General features: G+C 57.1%; 5 protein-coding genes and 1 non-coding gene across 6 annotated transcripts; 4 read left to right on the top strand and 2 right to left on the bottom strand.

The window, feature by feature from the left end:
* The first annotated feature begins 196 nt into the window (after positions 1-196).
* D7B24_003535 lies at positions 197-293 on the top strand. The gene has a single exon. It is a non-coding gene; the product is annotated as a tRNA-Leu (tRNA).
* A 312-nt stretch (positions 294-605) lies between these two features.
* Positions 606-2,696, bottom strand: D7B24_003534 (uncharacterized protein; the record flags this gene model as incomplete). Its single annotated transcript, XM_028637723.1, has 1 exon — positions 606-2,696. The coding sequence occupies one exon, from the start codon at positions 2,694-2,696 to the stop codon at positions 606-608; it is 2,091 nt and encodes a 696-aa protein (XP_028499279.1).
* A 664-nt stretch (positions 2,697-3,360) lies between these two features.
* On the top strand, positions 3,361-4,919 carry ADHFE1 (Hydroxyacid-oxoacid transhydrogenase, mitochondrial; the record flags this gene model as incomplete). The annotated part of the gene is made up of 2 exons (XM_028637722.1): positions 3,361-3,390; positions 3,453-4,919. The coding sequence occupies 2 exons, from the start codon at positions 3,361-3,363 to the stop codon at positions 4,917-4,919; spliced, it is 1,497 nt and encodes a 498-aa protein (XP_028499278.1).
* Positions 4,920-5,663: 744 nt separating this feature from the next.
* Positions 5,664-6,364, top strand: D7B24_003532 (uncharacterized protein; the record flags this gene model as incomplete). The annotated part of the gene is made up of 2 exons (XM_028637721.1): positions 5,664-5,929; positions 6,286-6,364. 2 exons carry the CDS (start codon positions 5,664-5,666, stop codon positions 6,362-6,364), a joined length of 345 nt encoding a protein of 114 aa, XP_028499277.1.
* Positions 6,365-7,006: 642 nt separating this feature from the next.
* Positions 7,007-11,448, top strand: D7B24_003531 (uncharacterized protein; the record flags this gene model as incomplete). The annotated part of the gene is made up of 4 exons (XM_028637720.1): positions 7,007-7,091; positions 7,148-9,279; positions 9,336-10,462; positions 10,518-11,448. 4 exons carry the CDS (start codon positions 7,007-7,009, stop codon positions 11,446-11,448), a joined length of 4,275 nt encoding a protein of 1,424 aa, XP_028499276.1.
* A 597-nt stretch (positions 11,449-12,045) lies between these two features.
* On the bottom strand, positions 12,046-15,138 carry D7B24_003530 (uncharacterized protein; the record flags this gene model as incomplete). The annotated part of the gene is made up of 1 exon (XM_028637719.1): positions 12,046-15,138. One exon carries the CDS (start codon positions 15,136-15,138, stop codon positions 12,046-12,048), a length of 3,093 nt encoding a protein of 1,030 aa, XP_028499275.1.
* Positions 15,139-16,176: the final 1,038 nt, after the last annotated feature.

Raw genomic sequence — 16,176 nt, 5'->3', positions numbered from 1 at the left:
ACGAATAGGGATAGCCTCAAACACCGCACAAGGCAACAGTGGGCTCAGTACCGATACAAATAGCCGCACTATTTCCAACACTACCTCGCCAGTACTCACACTACTTGGGTAAGGTGAATTAAACTAACCAAGTATCATCTCTACCCACAATCTAGCATCATCAACCCACCTGCCAAGGCGCCCTTTAACAATATCCGGTGAGGTGGCCGAGTTGGTTATGGCGCCAGGTTAAGGTCTCCTTAACAGATTTCCTGGTGGGGCAACCCGCGCGAGTTCGAGTCTCGTCCTCATCAATGTTTAGTTTTAGTTCTGACCAAATCTTTTGCTTCGAGAGCTCATCTGCGAAGTTTGCGAAGTTTTTGACGGGTAATCACGGTAGTGAGATGATCACAGGTGTGAGCAGCTGGCCGGATCTGCCGTGGCTTGGTTGGAAACATCATCCGCTTCGACGATGCAGATGGCGAAACTGACAAAAGATGGAGTAGCAAAGTCCATGAAAAGTGGAAACTGGGTCGTCGATGGAATTAACCTCAGATTGTCGCCATGGCGCGTGGAAGATCAAGCCCACATTTCAAGTCCAGGCACAACGTCTATAGTCCACCGTCTCATAGATATCGGGACATGATATCCTTCAGCTTCTGGACGGGAATGCCTTCAACCCTCCTCCCCTTGAAACCCTCCATAGAATCTGCCATGACGATTGAGTTGTAAATCGCTTCTTCCGTAGCGTCCGCCGCTGCTTCAAAAAGTCCATTGATGCCTGCATTATCGACAGCCTCGAGCTTCAGCGCTTTTGCCTTGTACGAGTTAAAGGCATCCGAGCCGTCCGTTGCCAACGTTTGCACGGGAACATGGTTTCCCGTGGAAAAGGCAAGAAAAAGATCGCCGGATGGGTTGTGTCCGTAGCCGCCGACGCGGGAGAGACCGACGGTCGCGCGCTTAGCGAGACGCTCGCACTGAGTTGGCGTAAGAGGAGCATCGGTGGCAATGATCACGATGATACTGCCGTCTTTGCGCTCCTTGTGGGCGGCGACATGGGCTTGCCAGTTGTGGTACTGATCGAGGACTTGAGATTGAATCTGGGCGTCTGCGGCGGACTGGGGATTATCAGCGTCGTCATCGTCGTCATCATCGAGTTCCATTTCGGAGTCTTCTTCTGTTGGACGTTCTTGTGTCTGGTTCTCCTGTATCTGCGGGGCATTGACTGATGACTGCACAGGTCCGGAGCCCTGCTGTTGTTGCTCTTGGCCCAGTGGCTGCTGCTGTTCCTGTCGCCGTCGAGCTTGCTGCTCGTGTTGAAGCTGCTGCTCCTCCTGTCGACGCTCCTGCTGACGACGTTGTTGTTGCTGCTCTTGAAATAACATATGCTCCTGCTCCTGCTGGATGATCTGCTGTCGTTGTTGCTCTATAATCTGTTGCTGACGCCGCTCTTGCTGCTGCATTTGGTGTTCCATCTGTTGTGTCTGATGGTGTTGCTGCTGTGGCGCTTGCGTTGCCGATGCTTGTTGCTGCTGTGCTTGCTGACCCTCCTGCTGCGGCGACTGCCCATCTCTTTGAAGAAGCGCCGCCTGCTCCTGCTCTCCCTGAAACAGAAGGATCCGTCCCACAGGAACACCACCAATGCGAAGGTGCGCCGCCTTGCCATAGTTGGCCTGGACCAGTACACCGACGGTGTATGGTTTGGGCTCACCGTCGGCATCCTGGCCCGGGACCACGCGTGAAGCCGAACCAGTGCCGCCCTTCCAGTGATGGCAGATCATGCCCGTGCCGCCGCCAGTGTTACCCTCCTTGACTGGCGCATCGGTGGCTTCGTTGATGCTCCGTACAATGTCTGTCGACTTGACGGTCATTTTGCAGATGTCGCTGAGGTAGCCATCAAAGGTCTCGGCGACGACGGGGATCATAAAGGACTTGAGCTCGCCGCTCTCAGTGGAATGGTGCTCTACAGCATATTCGTACACGCCCCTGACAGCATCACCGACGGCCAACGTGTTGGTGATGATGATGGGCGAGTTAAGGAGGCCCGTCTCGGCGATCCAATGAGAGCCGGTCATCTCTCCGGCACCATTGAAGCGGAAGATGCCAGCATGGCAAGCCTCTGAGAACCACTCCTTCCGAGGCAGAACGCAGGTGACGCCGGTGTTGACAGTCCACATGGGATGCAACGAGTGCGTCGAGACGAGGACGCCAGGCACATCGGTCAAGGAATTCTTGGGGCCTGGGGGCCAGGCACCGAGGAAGAGGTTGGGGAGGACAGCACGTATGCGGACGCGGGTGGAGGCGGCCTTCCTGGCCTCTGCACGGCTTCTCGCCGAGTCGCGAGGCTCGAAGCTCAGCGGCGGAGGATGATTATGCACGGAGTGGCCCGGTACATGGAGCCACTCTGTGCCGGTGTGCAGTAGGACGCTGGACCATTTACAGTCCGTTTTTGTAGATTTGGCATTTCGGATACCACGGCTCTGGGAGGGTTTGGGGCGGCCACCACGGTCGCAGACAAGGACCACGCGATAGATCTCGCCATTGGGGCGGGTCTTGGTTCTTAGGATGGTAACTTTAAAGCCGTAACTTGCAGTATGCTGCTTCAGGGCCTTGAGGAGATCCAACCGGTCGAAGCTAGTCAGAGGAGGATCTGGGTTCGGGCAGGAGACGGATGCCAGTGGCCCCGGCGGAGAACCATGTGTTGCTGCATCCTCCATCTGACCTGCTGAAGCTGCCAGGCGACGAGGATCCCGTCTTACAGGGCAAGAGTTGCGATGGCAAATATGGGGCGACACTGTTGAGCTGGCCCAAACGGGTAAAACTGGACGCTGTTGAAGGGTTGCAGGAACGGCCACGAACGCGTTACGAATGTATGTGCACGGGAAACAGGGTTGCGTGTGCGACGTACGATTGGATGGGTTGATGATGTCAGCACTTGACAGCCGAGGCTCCAGCCGTCGGTCTTGGGGAAGGAGCGAAGCAGCATCATTCCCCACGAACAGAGGTGGGGAATGACGCGGGGAAGGAAGACGGGACCGCAGACACCGCCTGGAAGATCCCCTGACGCTCCCGGAGCTCCCTAGATGGCGCTCTGTACCGTAGCTCCCCCCCTCCTACGATCGGAGGCCTTGACACTGGGCAGGACCTTCCGTGTGATGTCCGCCTCGTCTCCGTCACAGGGATTCCCACCACACTTCCTTCTTTTACCACCCCTCCACTTCAATGATACACCTTCCTGAGCCTCCTCTTTCAACACGGTCCCAGATTTGAGCATCATTATCCAGAATCTTCTCTTCTTCGTTTAGGTCAATTGGCACAGGCACCGAGTCAAAGACTGTACACGACGAGAAAGGCACATCCCTTCCACTCCCAACGCCCGCCATGCCTCCTTCACTTAGAGTGCTTCCTAACGTGAGTTCTCCTCATCCACGGCATGGCCTCTGTGTGCTCTCGCACTCCTGACACCTTCTCAGGCTGCCAAGCGTGCGACTAACCTCCTTCGCACCATTCAATACACACATCCTCCATCATGTCCCTGCCATTCGAACCCGAACCACCACCATCACCAAAAGATCACACCACGCCCCCTCCGTTCGAGCCCCAGCGCCAGCTCTCGCAGCTATGCCGCAACTGCCGGGCCACTCAAGGAGTATGCCTTTGAGATGGCCGCGTCTGCCATTCGTTTCGGTCCTGGATGCACCCAAGAGGTCGGCCTCGACCTGAAGAACATGGGCGCCGAGCGTGTCGCCGTCATCACTGACGCCACGGTCGATGGTCTCGTCGCCATGCAGCAAGTCCGCGAGTCTCTCGACCGTGAAGGAATCAACTACAAGGTCTACAATCAGTGCCGCGTCGAGCCCAAAGACTCTTCTGTGAAAGAAGCCATTGCCTGGGCTCGCCCCTACAATCCCTCGGCCTTCCTCGCTGTCGGTGGTGGCTCTGTCATCGACACCGCCAAGCTGATGAACCTTTACACCGCTTACCCTGATGCCGACTTCCTTGACTTTGTCAATGCTCCTCTGGGCCGCGGCCTTCCCGTAGACAAACCATTGAAGCCCCTCATCGCCGTTCCCACGACAGCCGGCACCGGCTCCGAGACGACTGGCACTGCCATCTTCGACCTCGTCTCCAAACGTGCAAAGACCGGTGTCGCCCACCGCAACCTCAAACCCACCCTTGGCATCTGTGACCCTCTCAACACGGCCACCATGCCCGCTGCCGTCAAGGCGTCTTCTGGTCTCGACGTGCTGTGCCACGCCCTCGAGTCCTGGACTGCGATTCCCTACACGGAGCGCACCCCCCGCCCCACGAACCCCATTAACCGCCCGGCCTATCAAGGCGCCAACCCTATCAGTGACGTCTTCTCCTTCCACGCCCTTCAGCGCACCGTCAAGTACCTGCCTCGCGCCGTCCGCAATCCCGACGATGCAGAGGCCCAGTCTGAGATGCTCCTCGCCGCTACCCTCGCCGGTGTTGGTTTCGGCAACGCTGGCGTCCATCTCTGCCACGGCATGTCCTACCCCCTCTCCGGCCAGAACCCGGCCAAGTACGTCCACGCCGGCTATGACGTGCCCCACCCCCTCATCCCCCACGGCGTCAGTGTCGCCGTCACAGCCCCTACTGTCTTCCGCTTCACGGGGCCCTCGAACCCCGAGCGCCACCTCGCTGCCGCAGAGGCCTTTGGTGTTGATGTCTCACGCGTCAGGAAGGAGGATGCTGGCGCCGTGCTCGGCGATGCGCTAGCCAAGTTCCTTGCCGATCTGGGTGATCAGCCCGCCGGCATCAGTGCGCTGGGATTCAAGAGCGAGGATATCGACGGGCTCGTCGAGGGCACGCTGCCGCAGAGGAGGGTGCTTATGCTTGCACCGGGATTAGAAGAGGATGTGGAGAGGGAGAGGGACCAGCTGAGGACTCTGTTTGAGAATGCCATGGCGCACTAAGCTCATATTTGTATCTGATCTTCAAGACCACATGGCTGGTCATGTCCTTATAGCCGGGGTTCATCGCCATGGGCATATTTGAACGTTCCTGCAATTCCAAGTTACACCTATCTTGCCCATGCTGCATTGCTCAGTAGACGAGCGCTTGGATCCCCCTCAAGCTGATCAATCTTTTACTTTGATAGGTTTGAGTCCGTGTATCTCGGCACTGTTTGTCCTGAAGTCGGTGGCTCGATTTCACCTACAGCCTGTCCGGCTGCCATTGTCGTCAGATGCGGAAAGACGGCTTTATACATACCTATTTACGTGGGTGAAGTCCACTTGATTTATGACAATGCTGGGCAAGGTCGCCAACACATTAACGAACCCTTCATTCTTGAGATGCGAAGGTGAACATACAAAGTCAGAAAAGGCAGCGACTCCCATGATAAAAGCTTGTGTCAGGAACATTGGTACGCCTTCACTGGATGTCGCTTCCCAACGGTTTGTTATGAAGCTCTATCCACCATCACTTGACTGGGTGCCATCTGTCCCGGGCAGCTGCTATGGTGAGGAGCTGTCGGAAGGCTCTAACAGTAGTAGGGCCCTGACTATGAGATCCTCTTACTATTTGACCGCCTGTCCTCTCCCTCCCGCTCCTCCTCCTCTTCTTCTTCTTCTTCTTCTTCTGCTTCTTATTCCTTCATCCTCTTCTTCTTGTTTTATTTTTATCTTCTTATTCTTTTCTATTACTTTTTAAGAAAGATGAATACTCAGAGGCGCGCAGAGAAGCGCGCCCTGCCCTTTATCCCCCCGCCCCCTCGCCCACGGCGCCCCCGGCACCCCCGGCACCACCGGCTGCCCCTACTCACCAACGTCGCGTCTTCCTCCACAAGTCAAAGTTTGCGACCTCTTTCCGCCGAGGAGTCCCATCGGCACCGACGTCAGCGGCAGCAGAAGCGGTCGCAGCCGCCGCTACCGCCGCGGAAGCAGTATGAGAAGCAGCAGCAGCAGCAGCAGCAGCAGCAACAGTAGCAACAGTAGCAACAGCTATGGCAGGAGCAACATCTGCTGCTGTTGCAGCAGCAGCAGCAGTAACACCACCTCCTGCACCGCCGGCCCCAGCCCCCGCTCCCGCTCCCGCTCCTGAGCCCACCCCAGTGCCGTAGTAGGTATTCAAAAAGTCACTTTCATTTCATTTCATCTTCTTTAGTCTTTAGCATGCCTCGAAGTCAGCTGGTCAGATGGACTAGCGAAGGGGCATGGTGGAATGTCGTTGAAAGGGCATAGGATGCGTTTGACGAGTTCCTCGATGCCCGGCCAAGGCGGTTAGTCACCCTTGCAATTTGCTCGTAGATAAATATATGCTCACGAGGATTGAAAATAGGCGCCAGCACGCGAAGGGCGCCTGGGCCATCATCGAGCTGGTGCTCACTAACATGGGCATCAACCGTCGCCAGCAATAATGGCCTAACTGGTCACATTAAATTGTTAGTTGGGTACCTAAGTAAATAGGCGATTGGCATTCTCGACGTCGAATGTCAGGAAACTGCAGGAGGGAGAGGGCATGGGATTGACACTACATTGCTTGGGCATCTGTGAAAAGGCAAGACAGCGAGTTGCAGTGAATGCCAGGCGGAAATTTGAAACTTCCATGTTGCGTAAGATACCTTAGACAGCATGTTCTGACATGTTGATGCGAGGACTTGTCAATCGGTGGTGAAGATGATATAGTCAAGATACAAGTCTCGAGCTCCTCGCATGGCGATGCGCATTGGTATCGGATGGATCATGTATGCTAAGAAAATTAAAACCACAGCATCATCTTTGGATGATTGCACATTTCTTCTCTCCCAGAATGGTGTTGAGCACAAGAGTCATTGGCCTGGCAGTCATGATAGTGCTTGTCGCAGAGTGTTAAGGAGGTTTGGCTGCTGACTAAGGGACATGCACTCTGTCTGCGACGCGATACGTCAACCCAATGCACCAACACCCAAAGCTCCAGCTCGTTCCAGAGCCAAAGGGGCCGACACGTCCATCGTCCTGGACCTCGAACCCCGACTCCAACATACCCGTCGCCCCAATCGTCAACGCCGTCAACCGCAACCATGGACGCCAGGGCGATGCGGTTTGAGGACGAGAAACGGCGCATAATTGAGAGCTGTTTCAGTAAGAAGGATGTCGACGGCTCCCGTACGTTCTCGTTTCTACCAGCACCGCAGCCATTGTCGTCCAGCTAACGCCCGCAGTCCTCGAAACCTACATAACCCACGTGCGAATCACCGAATACTCATCCTACCCGACCTCACCACCTCCCCCCCAAGCACGCGGACAGAATGCAGAGAAACCACGAATCATCATTGTCGCGGTGCGCAAGTCTGGCCGCGTACGGATGCACAAGTCGAAGGAGAACACGAATGGTACCTTTTCGATCGGCAAGACCTGGAACCTCGACGACCTGACCACCGTGGAATCCTTCACCGGCCCGACGGCAACTGCGCAGAACCGAGAATGGGCAGGCGATACTGGGTTCACTGTGACTATCGGCAAGCCCTACTTCTGGAACGCCCAATCCGACAAGGAGAAGAAGTTCTTCATAGCAAGCTTGATCAAGATCTTTGGGAAGTATACGGGAGGAAGGACGCCCGAGTTGACGGGCTTTGATCAGCGGGAATTGGATCAGGTTCTGGGTGGCGGCAGACGACCGCCACCACCGCAGCAACATCAAGGACAGCCACCGTCGCGCCCTACTACTTCAGACCAGCAACAAGGCCTTGGGCGACCCCCGCCTCTTCAGAATCCAGGGCAGCCACCGTCGCGTCCCACAACTTCCGATCAGCAGCAGGGCCCGAGCCGCCCACCGATGCCAGAAGGTGTGTCCAGCAATGTTAGCGGATTTTCAGCCTCCTCTTCAACGATATCCACGAATGCTGCTGCTGCATCGAACTATTCCCTTCAGCAGACCGCTGTGCCGCCTCCCGCCCGTCGATCGCCTTATATGCAGAACGGCACGAATTCGTCGAGTGGTAGCGTCAACTCGTCGATATCGCAAAACCAACCAGCCTTCAACCGACTTGCCAGTGCCAACAAAAGCCAAGAGTCTGTCGCTGCGTCCTTTGCGACGAGGAGCGATGATGCCTCTAGCCTGCCGCCAAGATCCAGAAATGGCCAGCCAGGGCCAGGGGCCTTCGGAAGATACGGTGATACTGCAGAACAAGTGCCAACAATACAACCGCAAACACAAGACGAGAGACCGCCCGAACGAAAGCGCCCACCGATGGATCCTTTGCGGCCCCAGGGTATTGCTGACAAGGATTTGGTACCCGCGCCATTGATGAGCCCAAGCATGCGACGCGATCCCGTCGCCCCTCCTCCTAGAAGCGTTGATAGGATGTCGCCCAGGAAGCCTTCAATATCGCAAAGGTCAGAGTCAAATTCGTACAAGGAACGGCCAGTCACGCCCGGGTCATTCAAGGATCGACCCGTCACACCAGCAGCTTCAGAAGCTGCACCCCCGCCGTCCAACGACGGCCCAGGAGATCTGAAGCCTCCTCGCAACGGCTCTGTATCAACGGTCTCCAGTGCTGCTCCTATGGCGGTACCAGAGCCCCCGCCGGACCCATCTCCAGTGGACAACGCAGTCGATGACGAGGAGTCCCGCCCAGGCCTTGGCCCCATGATCAAATCGAAGAAGTCCAAGGGCGAAATTGCAGGCGCGTTTTGGAAAGCTGCCAGTGCAGCCAACGCCTTTAAACCGCGACCGGGTGGTGCAGGAGAACGTTTGCGCCTCGCTGCTACCAAACCAAGCGAGGACGGGTCCGACGGAATCACAGGCGTCTTTCAGCCGCCTCCACGACCAAAATCCTCCGATGCCGACAAGACGCAGGTTGCCGAGCCCACTCCAGCCGCTGACGCAGTACCTCCGTTGCCAGAGGTCAAGATCACTGTGCCCAACTCGAGTCGCCCTGCAAGCCTGCAGCCCTCAATCAAAGAGGTCAAGCCGGCTGAAATTGAGGCTGTGAAGACCGACGATGCTATGCGCAAGGATGACCCTCGAAAATTTGTCGTTGCTGGGAACGATGCCAGGTATCTGGCGACGCTGGGTGTCGACCCATCAATAATGAACAACAAAAGCAGTGAATTCACGAAGTGGCTCGACTTTTTCGGCTGGGTTCCGGGTCAGCAAATGCGTTCACGACACATGGATGAATTGAGAATTGACGTCGATCGTGAGCTCAACAAGGCTCAAGCCGGTGGATGGCTGGCACGTTTTAAGGAGGACGATGATCGAGTCGATGGTATCAAGGGCGGTATCGATACCGCCATTGCCGAGTGCGAAGAGCTGGACAATCTTCTGACACTTTACAGCGTTGAGCTGTCAGTAAGTTGACAACTGTAAGCGACCCTTATAACATGCTGCATGGCTAACCGGAGCAGACGTTGTCGGATGATATCGCATACATTGAGGCACAGGGGCAAGGTCTGCAGGTTCAGACTGCCAACCAGAAGACCTTGAGAAAAGAGCTAGAGTCGTTGCTGGAGACCACGGCCATCACATCGAACGATCTTGGCGCCCTTCGAGGAGCACCTCTTGAGAACCTCAACGGCCTCGAGGATATTGAGCGCGCTCTCGTCACGCTCTACAAAGCTATGATGAAGATTGACCCGACATTAGGTGGTGACCAGTCAAGAAAAAGCAACGACGGCGGCATCGATAATGATCAGTCACTTGGTCTCGACAACAGTGACTATGGTAAAATGCGCATCGTCCAGGAGAAGAAGCAGATGTACATGCAAGAGAGCTCTCTATTCATGCGACGCCTTGTCGAATACATGGCGCGGCAATTCCAAGAGGCAACAAGCGAGACGAGCCGCCAGCTCGGAGAAGCACTGTCACGAAAGGTTGACTCGCACCACCACGATGCCGGCAGAGACCTCCTTTGGAAGTACAGTCCCCTGATCCTGTATGCCAGAGACGTCGATCTTAAGAATTGGGACCGTCTGCTGCAGCTGTATCAGGACTTGAACCATCCCGTCTACAAACGCGAATTCCAGCAAATCATGACGGCATGGAAGAAGAACGCCCGCAAAATGTCGTCCGACGAGACTTCTGAATTACTGTTCACGTCACATGCCGAAAAGAAGGAAGAAGGCATCGCCACGACTGCAAGGAAATTAACGGTCAAGCGTAGTCAGACTTTGGCCAAATCCCTTCGCAGCCCTCTCGACGGCAGCAGATCAAATCTCAAGTCAAGCGAAGGCCAAAGTCTGCCTTACGAGACATTTGGCTCCGTCCTAGACGATATTTTGCCCCTGGTCGAGATGGAACAGAACTTCATCGTGGATTTCTTTCACGCAACGACTCTGGACCAGTCAGACTTCCCGGACGCTGTTGCCGCTTTCAGGCCGAGGGACCGGCAGGGTGGTGATTTGAGGAGGCATCGCCTCATGGAGCCTGATCGAGATCTTGCCCGCAGAGTTACCAAGGCTATGGAGGTCATCTTCGTGTTCATGGAGAATGAACTGTCAGGACTTGTTCAATGGGTCCTGACGGTAGATAACCTGTATGTGCCCCTATTCTTTTTGCTTCTCTGCAAACGTCGGCTAACCATCTTATAGCCAAGGCGTTGGCGTGCTCGCTGCTATGGAGCGTAAAATGGCTGAAATTTCTCAGACCAACCAGGACTTCCTTAATACACTTCTCCAAAAGCTACATAGCACACTCGAAAGCCGGTTCAAGAAGTTTGTCGATGAGCAGATTCGCGCAATCGAGGAAACCAAAGTCAAGATCAATAAGCGAAAGGGCGTCATCTCGTTCATCCGCATCTTCCCCAATTTCTCCAGCGCCGTGGAGAACATTCTTAACGGAGTTGACAAGAACCTCAACATTCGCGGCACTGTCGATCGCGAGTATGACCGCATACTCAAATCCATGTTTGACTCGCTCAAGATCATCGCCAGAGAGAACCCCGCCGTTGCCGTCAACACGGGCGCCTCGGCTGATTCGGAGGATAAAGAAGCACTCAACTTCCATATCCTGCTCATTGAAAACGCAAACCACTTCCTCGAGGAGGTGGATGCGCGCGGGCTGGAGGTCCTCGAGGAGTGGCGTGCAAACGCCACGGCTGAGCTCGATGAACATATGCAGCTCTACATTGGTGCCGTCATGCGCCGCCCTCTCGGCAAGCTGCTCGAATACCTCGAGAACATTGAGGCGCAGCTCGCTTCCGGCAAGCCGGGCACCAGCATCGCTGCCCAGCCTTCTAACTCCAGGGGCGTCTTCAACAAGGTCGTCGGCAACTACGACGCGAAGGAGGTCCGTAAGGGCATCGAGACGCTGCGAAAGCGTGTCGAGAAACACTTTGGGGACGCCGACGACCCAGCTCTCAGCCGGAACCTCGTCACCAAGGTGCTCAAGGAGTGCGAAAAGTTTTACGGGGACGTGGAGCTGCGCATCAGTCGCGTGACGGCTGATGTCTACAACGGGGACACGTTGTTCGAGTGGCCCAGGGCGGAGGTGAAGAGCGGCTTTTCCGGGCTTGGCAAATAACCTTGCCATGCTTGTCATCTCTGGGGGAAGGCTCGTGGTAATGGCGTCATTGTGTATTCTCATCATGAAGGGAGCGAGCCGTCTTCAATGCTACATGCGATTATCCGTCCAAGTTGTGCCCTGTTGCTGCTTGAACGCGTGACTGTTGTATCACAGAGTTCTACCTGGCTTGCCTGTTTCATGCTCGTGTTTCGCTGGCTCGAGCAATCTGGCTGGGTGAAGGAAAGGGGGATGTTTCAACTTTCATTTTGGAAAGGGTATGTATGGTTATCGCAAAAGACCTGTCCATCACGAATTCGCATCACATCTCAGTCACGGCACGAGAGGACAATAGAAGTTGAAAACAGAGCAGGGGTTTCTACCCCTGCCACAAAGACGCATTATGATTAAAAAACGACAAATAGGTATCATCGATCGGAATAGAAGTGCGTTGCTCCATGCCAGTCATGCAAATCCCTTCTCCCCCACCTTTTCTTCTTTTTTTTCACCGGTGAGGGCAAGGGATTTAAATCATCATCTTCATGCAGGGGGGGTGTGTTGTCATGAAGCAAGGGGCCGTTAGAAAGAGAATTCGTTCAAACGTTCAACAGTGTCGCATCACGCCGTGGCGGCGGCCTCGCCCTCCTCGACGGGCTTCTCCTCGACGGACACGGACGACTTGGCGTCGCCGTTGGTCTTCTTGTCGCTGACCTCGGCAGCGGCGGCCTTGGCGCTGGCGAGGGCCTCCTCGAGCTTCTTCTCGCCGGCGGCGAACTTGTCGAGGGCGGCCTTGGTCTCCTTCTCCGCGGCGGCGAGGGCGGCCTTGGACTCGTCAAGCTGGGTCTTGAGGTCGGCCTCGGCCTTCTTGGCCTTCTCGGCGGAGGCGGTGAGGTCGGCCGTCTTGGACTCGAGGTCCTTCTTCTCGGTTTCGGCGGCGGTCAGGCTGACCTTGGCCTCGTCGAGCTGGGACTGGAGCTTGGACTGGGATTCCTTGAGCTCCGCCTCGGCCTTCTTAGCCTTGTCGGCTTCGGAGGTGAGGTCGGCAGTCTTGGACTCGAGAGTCTTCTTGTCGTCTTGGGCAGCAGTCAGGGATGACTTGGCAACATCGAGCTGGGCCTTGAGATCAGATTCAGCCTTCTTAGCCTTCTCCGTCTCGGCGGCAGCCTCGGATGCCTTGGTCTCGAGGTCCTTCTTCTCCTGTTGACGATTAGCATGGAACCGAAAGCACGCGTGTGGATTCGGGGCTCTTACCTCCTGGAGAGACTCGACCTCGCTAGCAGCCTTCGTCGCCTTACCCTCGGCAGTCTCGGCCTGCTCCTTGAGCGCAGAGAGCTTGCTCTCGTCGTCCTTGCGAAGCTTCAGCAGGGAGGCGTGCTCCTCCTGCAGGTCCTTAGCCTTGACGCCAGCAGCCTCCTGCTCCTTCTGCAGGGCCTGAATCTTGGTCTCGAGCTCACCGGTGGCCTTTGCCTGGCCCTCAGTCGCAGACTTGAGCTTGGTCTCAAGCTCGGAAATAGCCTTGGTGGCCTTCTCCTTCTCCTCATCAGACGCCTTCAGCTTGGCCTCGAGCTCAGCAGCGGCCTTGGAAGCCTTCTCCTGCTCCGTGGTGGCAGCCTTAAGCTTGCTCTCGAGCTCGGCAGCAGCCTTGGCAGCCTTCTCCTGCTCTTCCGCCAGCTGCTTCTTCGCAGCCTCAGCGTCGGCAGTAGCCTTGTCTGAGCTGGCCTTGGCGGCCTTCTCAGCCTCGTCACGAACCTTCTTCAGCTCAGCCTCGTGGGCCTCCTTGAGCTTCTTGGTCTCGCCCTCGACGCTGGCACCGGCCTTAGTGGCCTCGTCGCGCGCCTTCTGCAGCTCCGACTCGTGCTTGGCCTCGGCGGCCTTGCTCTGATCCTGGGTAGAGGCGAGATCCTTCTTGGCAGCCTCCAGATCCTTGGTAAGGGTGTTCTGGGACGCCTCGGACTTCTCGGCCTTCTCCTGCCAGGTGGCGGAGTCCTTCTTGGCGGCCTCGAGCTCGGAAGTAGAATTCTTCTTTAGAGATTCGTTGGTCTTCTCGAGCTCGGCAAACTTGGCCTGGAGGTCGGCCAGGTCCTTCTTGGCCTGGGTAGACTCACCAGCCGAGTAGGCCTGAGCCTTGTCATGGGCGGCCTGCAGGGTCGTGTACTTCTCGTCAGACTCGGCCAGACTCTTCTTGGCGGCAGCGAGTTCACTGTCGGCAGAGGCCTTGTCCTTGGACTGGGAGGCCTCAAGAGCGGCGAGCTTCTCCTGTGTGGCAGCGAGCTCCTTCTTCGCGGACGCGAGCTCCTCCTCCGCAGCCGACTTCTCCTGAGTCTGAGACTCTTGCAAGTCGGTGAGCTTCTTCTGAGTGTCAACGAGCTCCTTCTTGGTGGCGGCGAGCTGCTCCTCAGAGGCAGACTTCTCCTTGGACTGCGAGGCCTCGAGAGCAGCAAGCTTCTCTTGCGTCTCGGCAAGCTCCTTCTTGGTGGCAGCAACGGCAGCCTCGGAGTCGGCCGAGGCCTTGCCCTGGGACTCCTGAAGAGCAGCCAGCTTCTGCTGGGTGTCGGCAAGGTCCTTCTTGGTAACGGCGAGTTCCTCGGCGGAAGCAGCCTTGTCCTTGGTCTGAGCCTCTTGCAGGGCAGCGAGCTTCTCTTGCGTCTCGGCCAACTCCTTCTTGGTGGCCGCCACGACGGCCTCTGAGTCGGCCGCGGCCTTAGTCTGTGATGCCTCGAGGGCAGCAAGCTTCTCCTTGGTTTCGGCGAGCTCCTTCTTTGTGGCGGTGACCTCAGCCTCGGAATCGGCAGAGGCCTTGCCTTGGGACTCCTGCAGAGCGTTGAGCTTGGCCTGAATCTCGGCAACCTCCTTCTGGGCGGCGGCGAGGTCAGCCTCGGAGCTGGACTTGAGCGTCTCGTGGCCCTTTTGCAGGGCACTCAGCTTGTCGTTGGCATCTACGAGGTCCTTCTTGGCAGCAGACAGCTGCGTCTCCGACTCGGTCTTGTGGGTGTCGTGGGTCTTCTGCAGAGTGCTGAACTTGTCCTCGGCCGCCGACAGGTCCTGCTTGGACGTGGCGAGCTGGGCGTCCGTGTCGGTCTTGAGCTTGTCAAGAACCTGCTGCAGGGCCTTGTAGGCCTCGTCCCTTTCGCCGAGCGTCTTAGACGAGGTGGCGCCCTCGGCCTCGAGCTTGCTGAGGGCCTCCTTCAGGGCGCCCTGGCTCGTCTCGGCGTCGGCGAGACGGGTCTGGAGCAGGGTGATCTCGTCACGGAGCGAGGCCTCGAGGGTGTCGCGCTCCTCCTTGGCCGAGGCGAGCTGCTTGTTGAGGCTGGCGACGTCATCGGCGAGCGTCTTCTTGTCGAGGTGCAGCTTGTCGAGCTCCTCCTGGAGGCGGGTCAGCTGCTTGGTGGCGGCCTCGAGCTCGGAAGCGTGGGCGGCGGAGCCCTCGGCGGCCTTGGAGTTGGTGGCTTCGAGCTCTAACTGCAGCTTCGCGATGCGGGTCTGGGTCTCCTGCTCGGTCGAGGTCGACTTGTCGGACAGCTCCTTGATCTTGAGGCGCAGGTCCTCGGCCTCGCTGGAGAGGGTTGTGTACTCCTTCTCCTTCTTGGACAGGTCCTTCTCGAGCGCCGTGATGGTGGACTCGCGGTCGGCGAGCTTGTCCTCGAGCTCTGCCTTGCGGGATTCGATCTGGCCCTGGCTGCCGCCAGAGATGGCGGAGACGACGTTGCCCATCGTGTGTGCGGGGGGGGAGGAGGAGGAGGAGGAAGAGGAGGAGAGGCGGTGTGGGCAAGCCAAAGGCTAGGAGGGAGGGACAAGAGGTGGTTTGGTTTGCAAGGAGATGAAGGAATTGCCAACCAGGAATGTATGAACCACGCAGTTGCTATGAAAGCTTGCGAGGGGAGGAAGGCGAGGGATTTGAGAGAGAAGAGATGCAGGAGGGAAGGGAAAGCGGCGGCGGGTCGTGGAAGTTTGCACCCCAGTGATGTTTTTTTTTCTTGCGCATCATGGGGGCGTCCTGCTGCTGGGTGTAGCGGTTCCGCCGTTCACTCGGTGACAAAATGAGCTGTCGAAAAGACGACAGGGACCCTGAGCGTCTGCCCCACCATATCACCTGAACCGACCAGAGTTATTGGCAGCTAGAGGCCTAGAGCCCCCCTCGAGGACGGGGCACCCAAGCCTTTTCCAACCCGCCGAACCCGCTGGAGCTGCCCAAAACGCCCTGAAGCCGCACCCCCTGGACCCCCGGTTGTCTTAGCGCTCCTAGCGTGAACGCCTAGCCGCCCATCTCGCCGCCCATCGTGCTGCAGCTGGCAGCTGCAACCACTTAACGCCGCCGTTGGCCGCTGTTAGTCATCTTCATACACCGACGTTTGACTCGGCATCTCTTGACATTTGACTTCTCTCTCTCTCTCCCTCGCCCTCACATGGGACCCCCACTACCACCACAACCACCTCCAACCCGCCCACCCAACGCGAGATGAAGCCCATCTGCCGTCTATCCACCTCACCTCGGTCTACCCGAGAGCATATTTCACATGATGTGCAGAGTGAGGCTTCGAACATACATATCGTTCATGCATCCAATGCCTGCATCTGGCAGCACGTACGCACACAACGCAACCCACCCAACCCAGACAACGCATGCCTGCATGGTTGGCCGACTGGCTGGCGGGCTGGCAGGCTCGCCCAACCACGTCGCCTCACGCCCAAGGCGGTCAGGCTCGACTTGACCTTCCTTCGTCAGGCTGCCACGACATCAGGCTGATCATC

The sequence above is a fragment of the Verticillium nonalfalfae genome (genome assembly GCF_003724135.2).
Source record: "Verticillium nonalfalfae strain VnAa140/NRRL 66861 chromosome Unknown scaffold_2, whole genome shotgun sequence".
Taxonomy (NCBI): Eukaryota; Fungi; Ascomycota; class Sordariomycetes; order Glomerellales; family Plectosphaerellaceae; genus Verticillium; species Verticillium nonalfalfae.
This window is presented reverse-complemented; position numbering and strand designations above follow the sequence as displayed.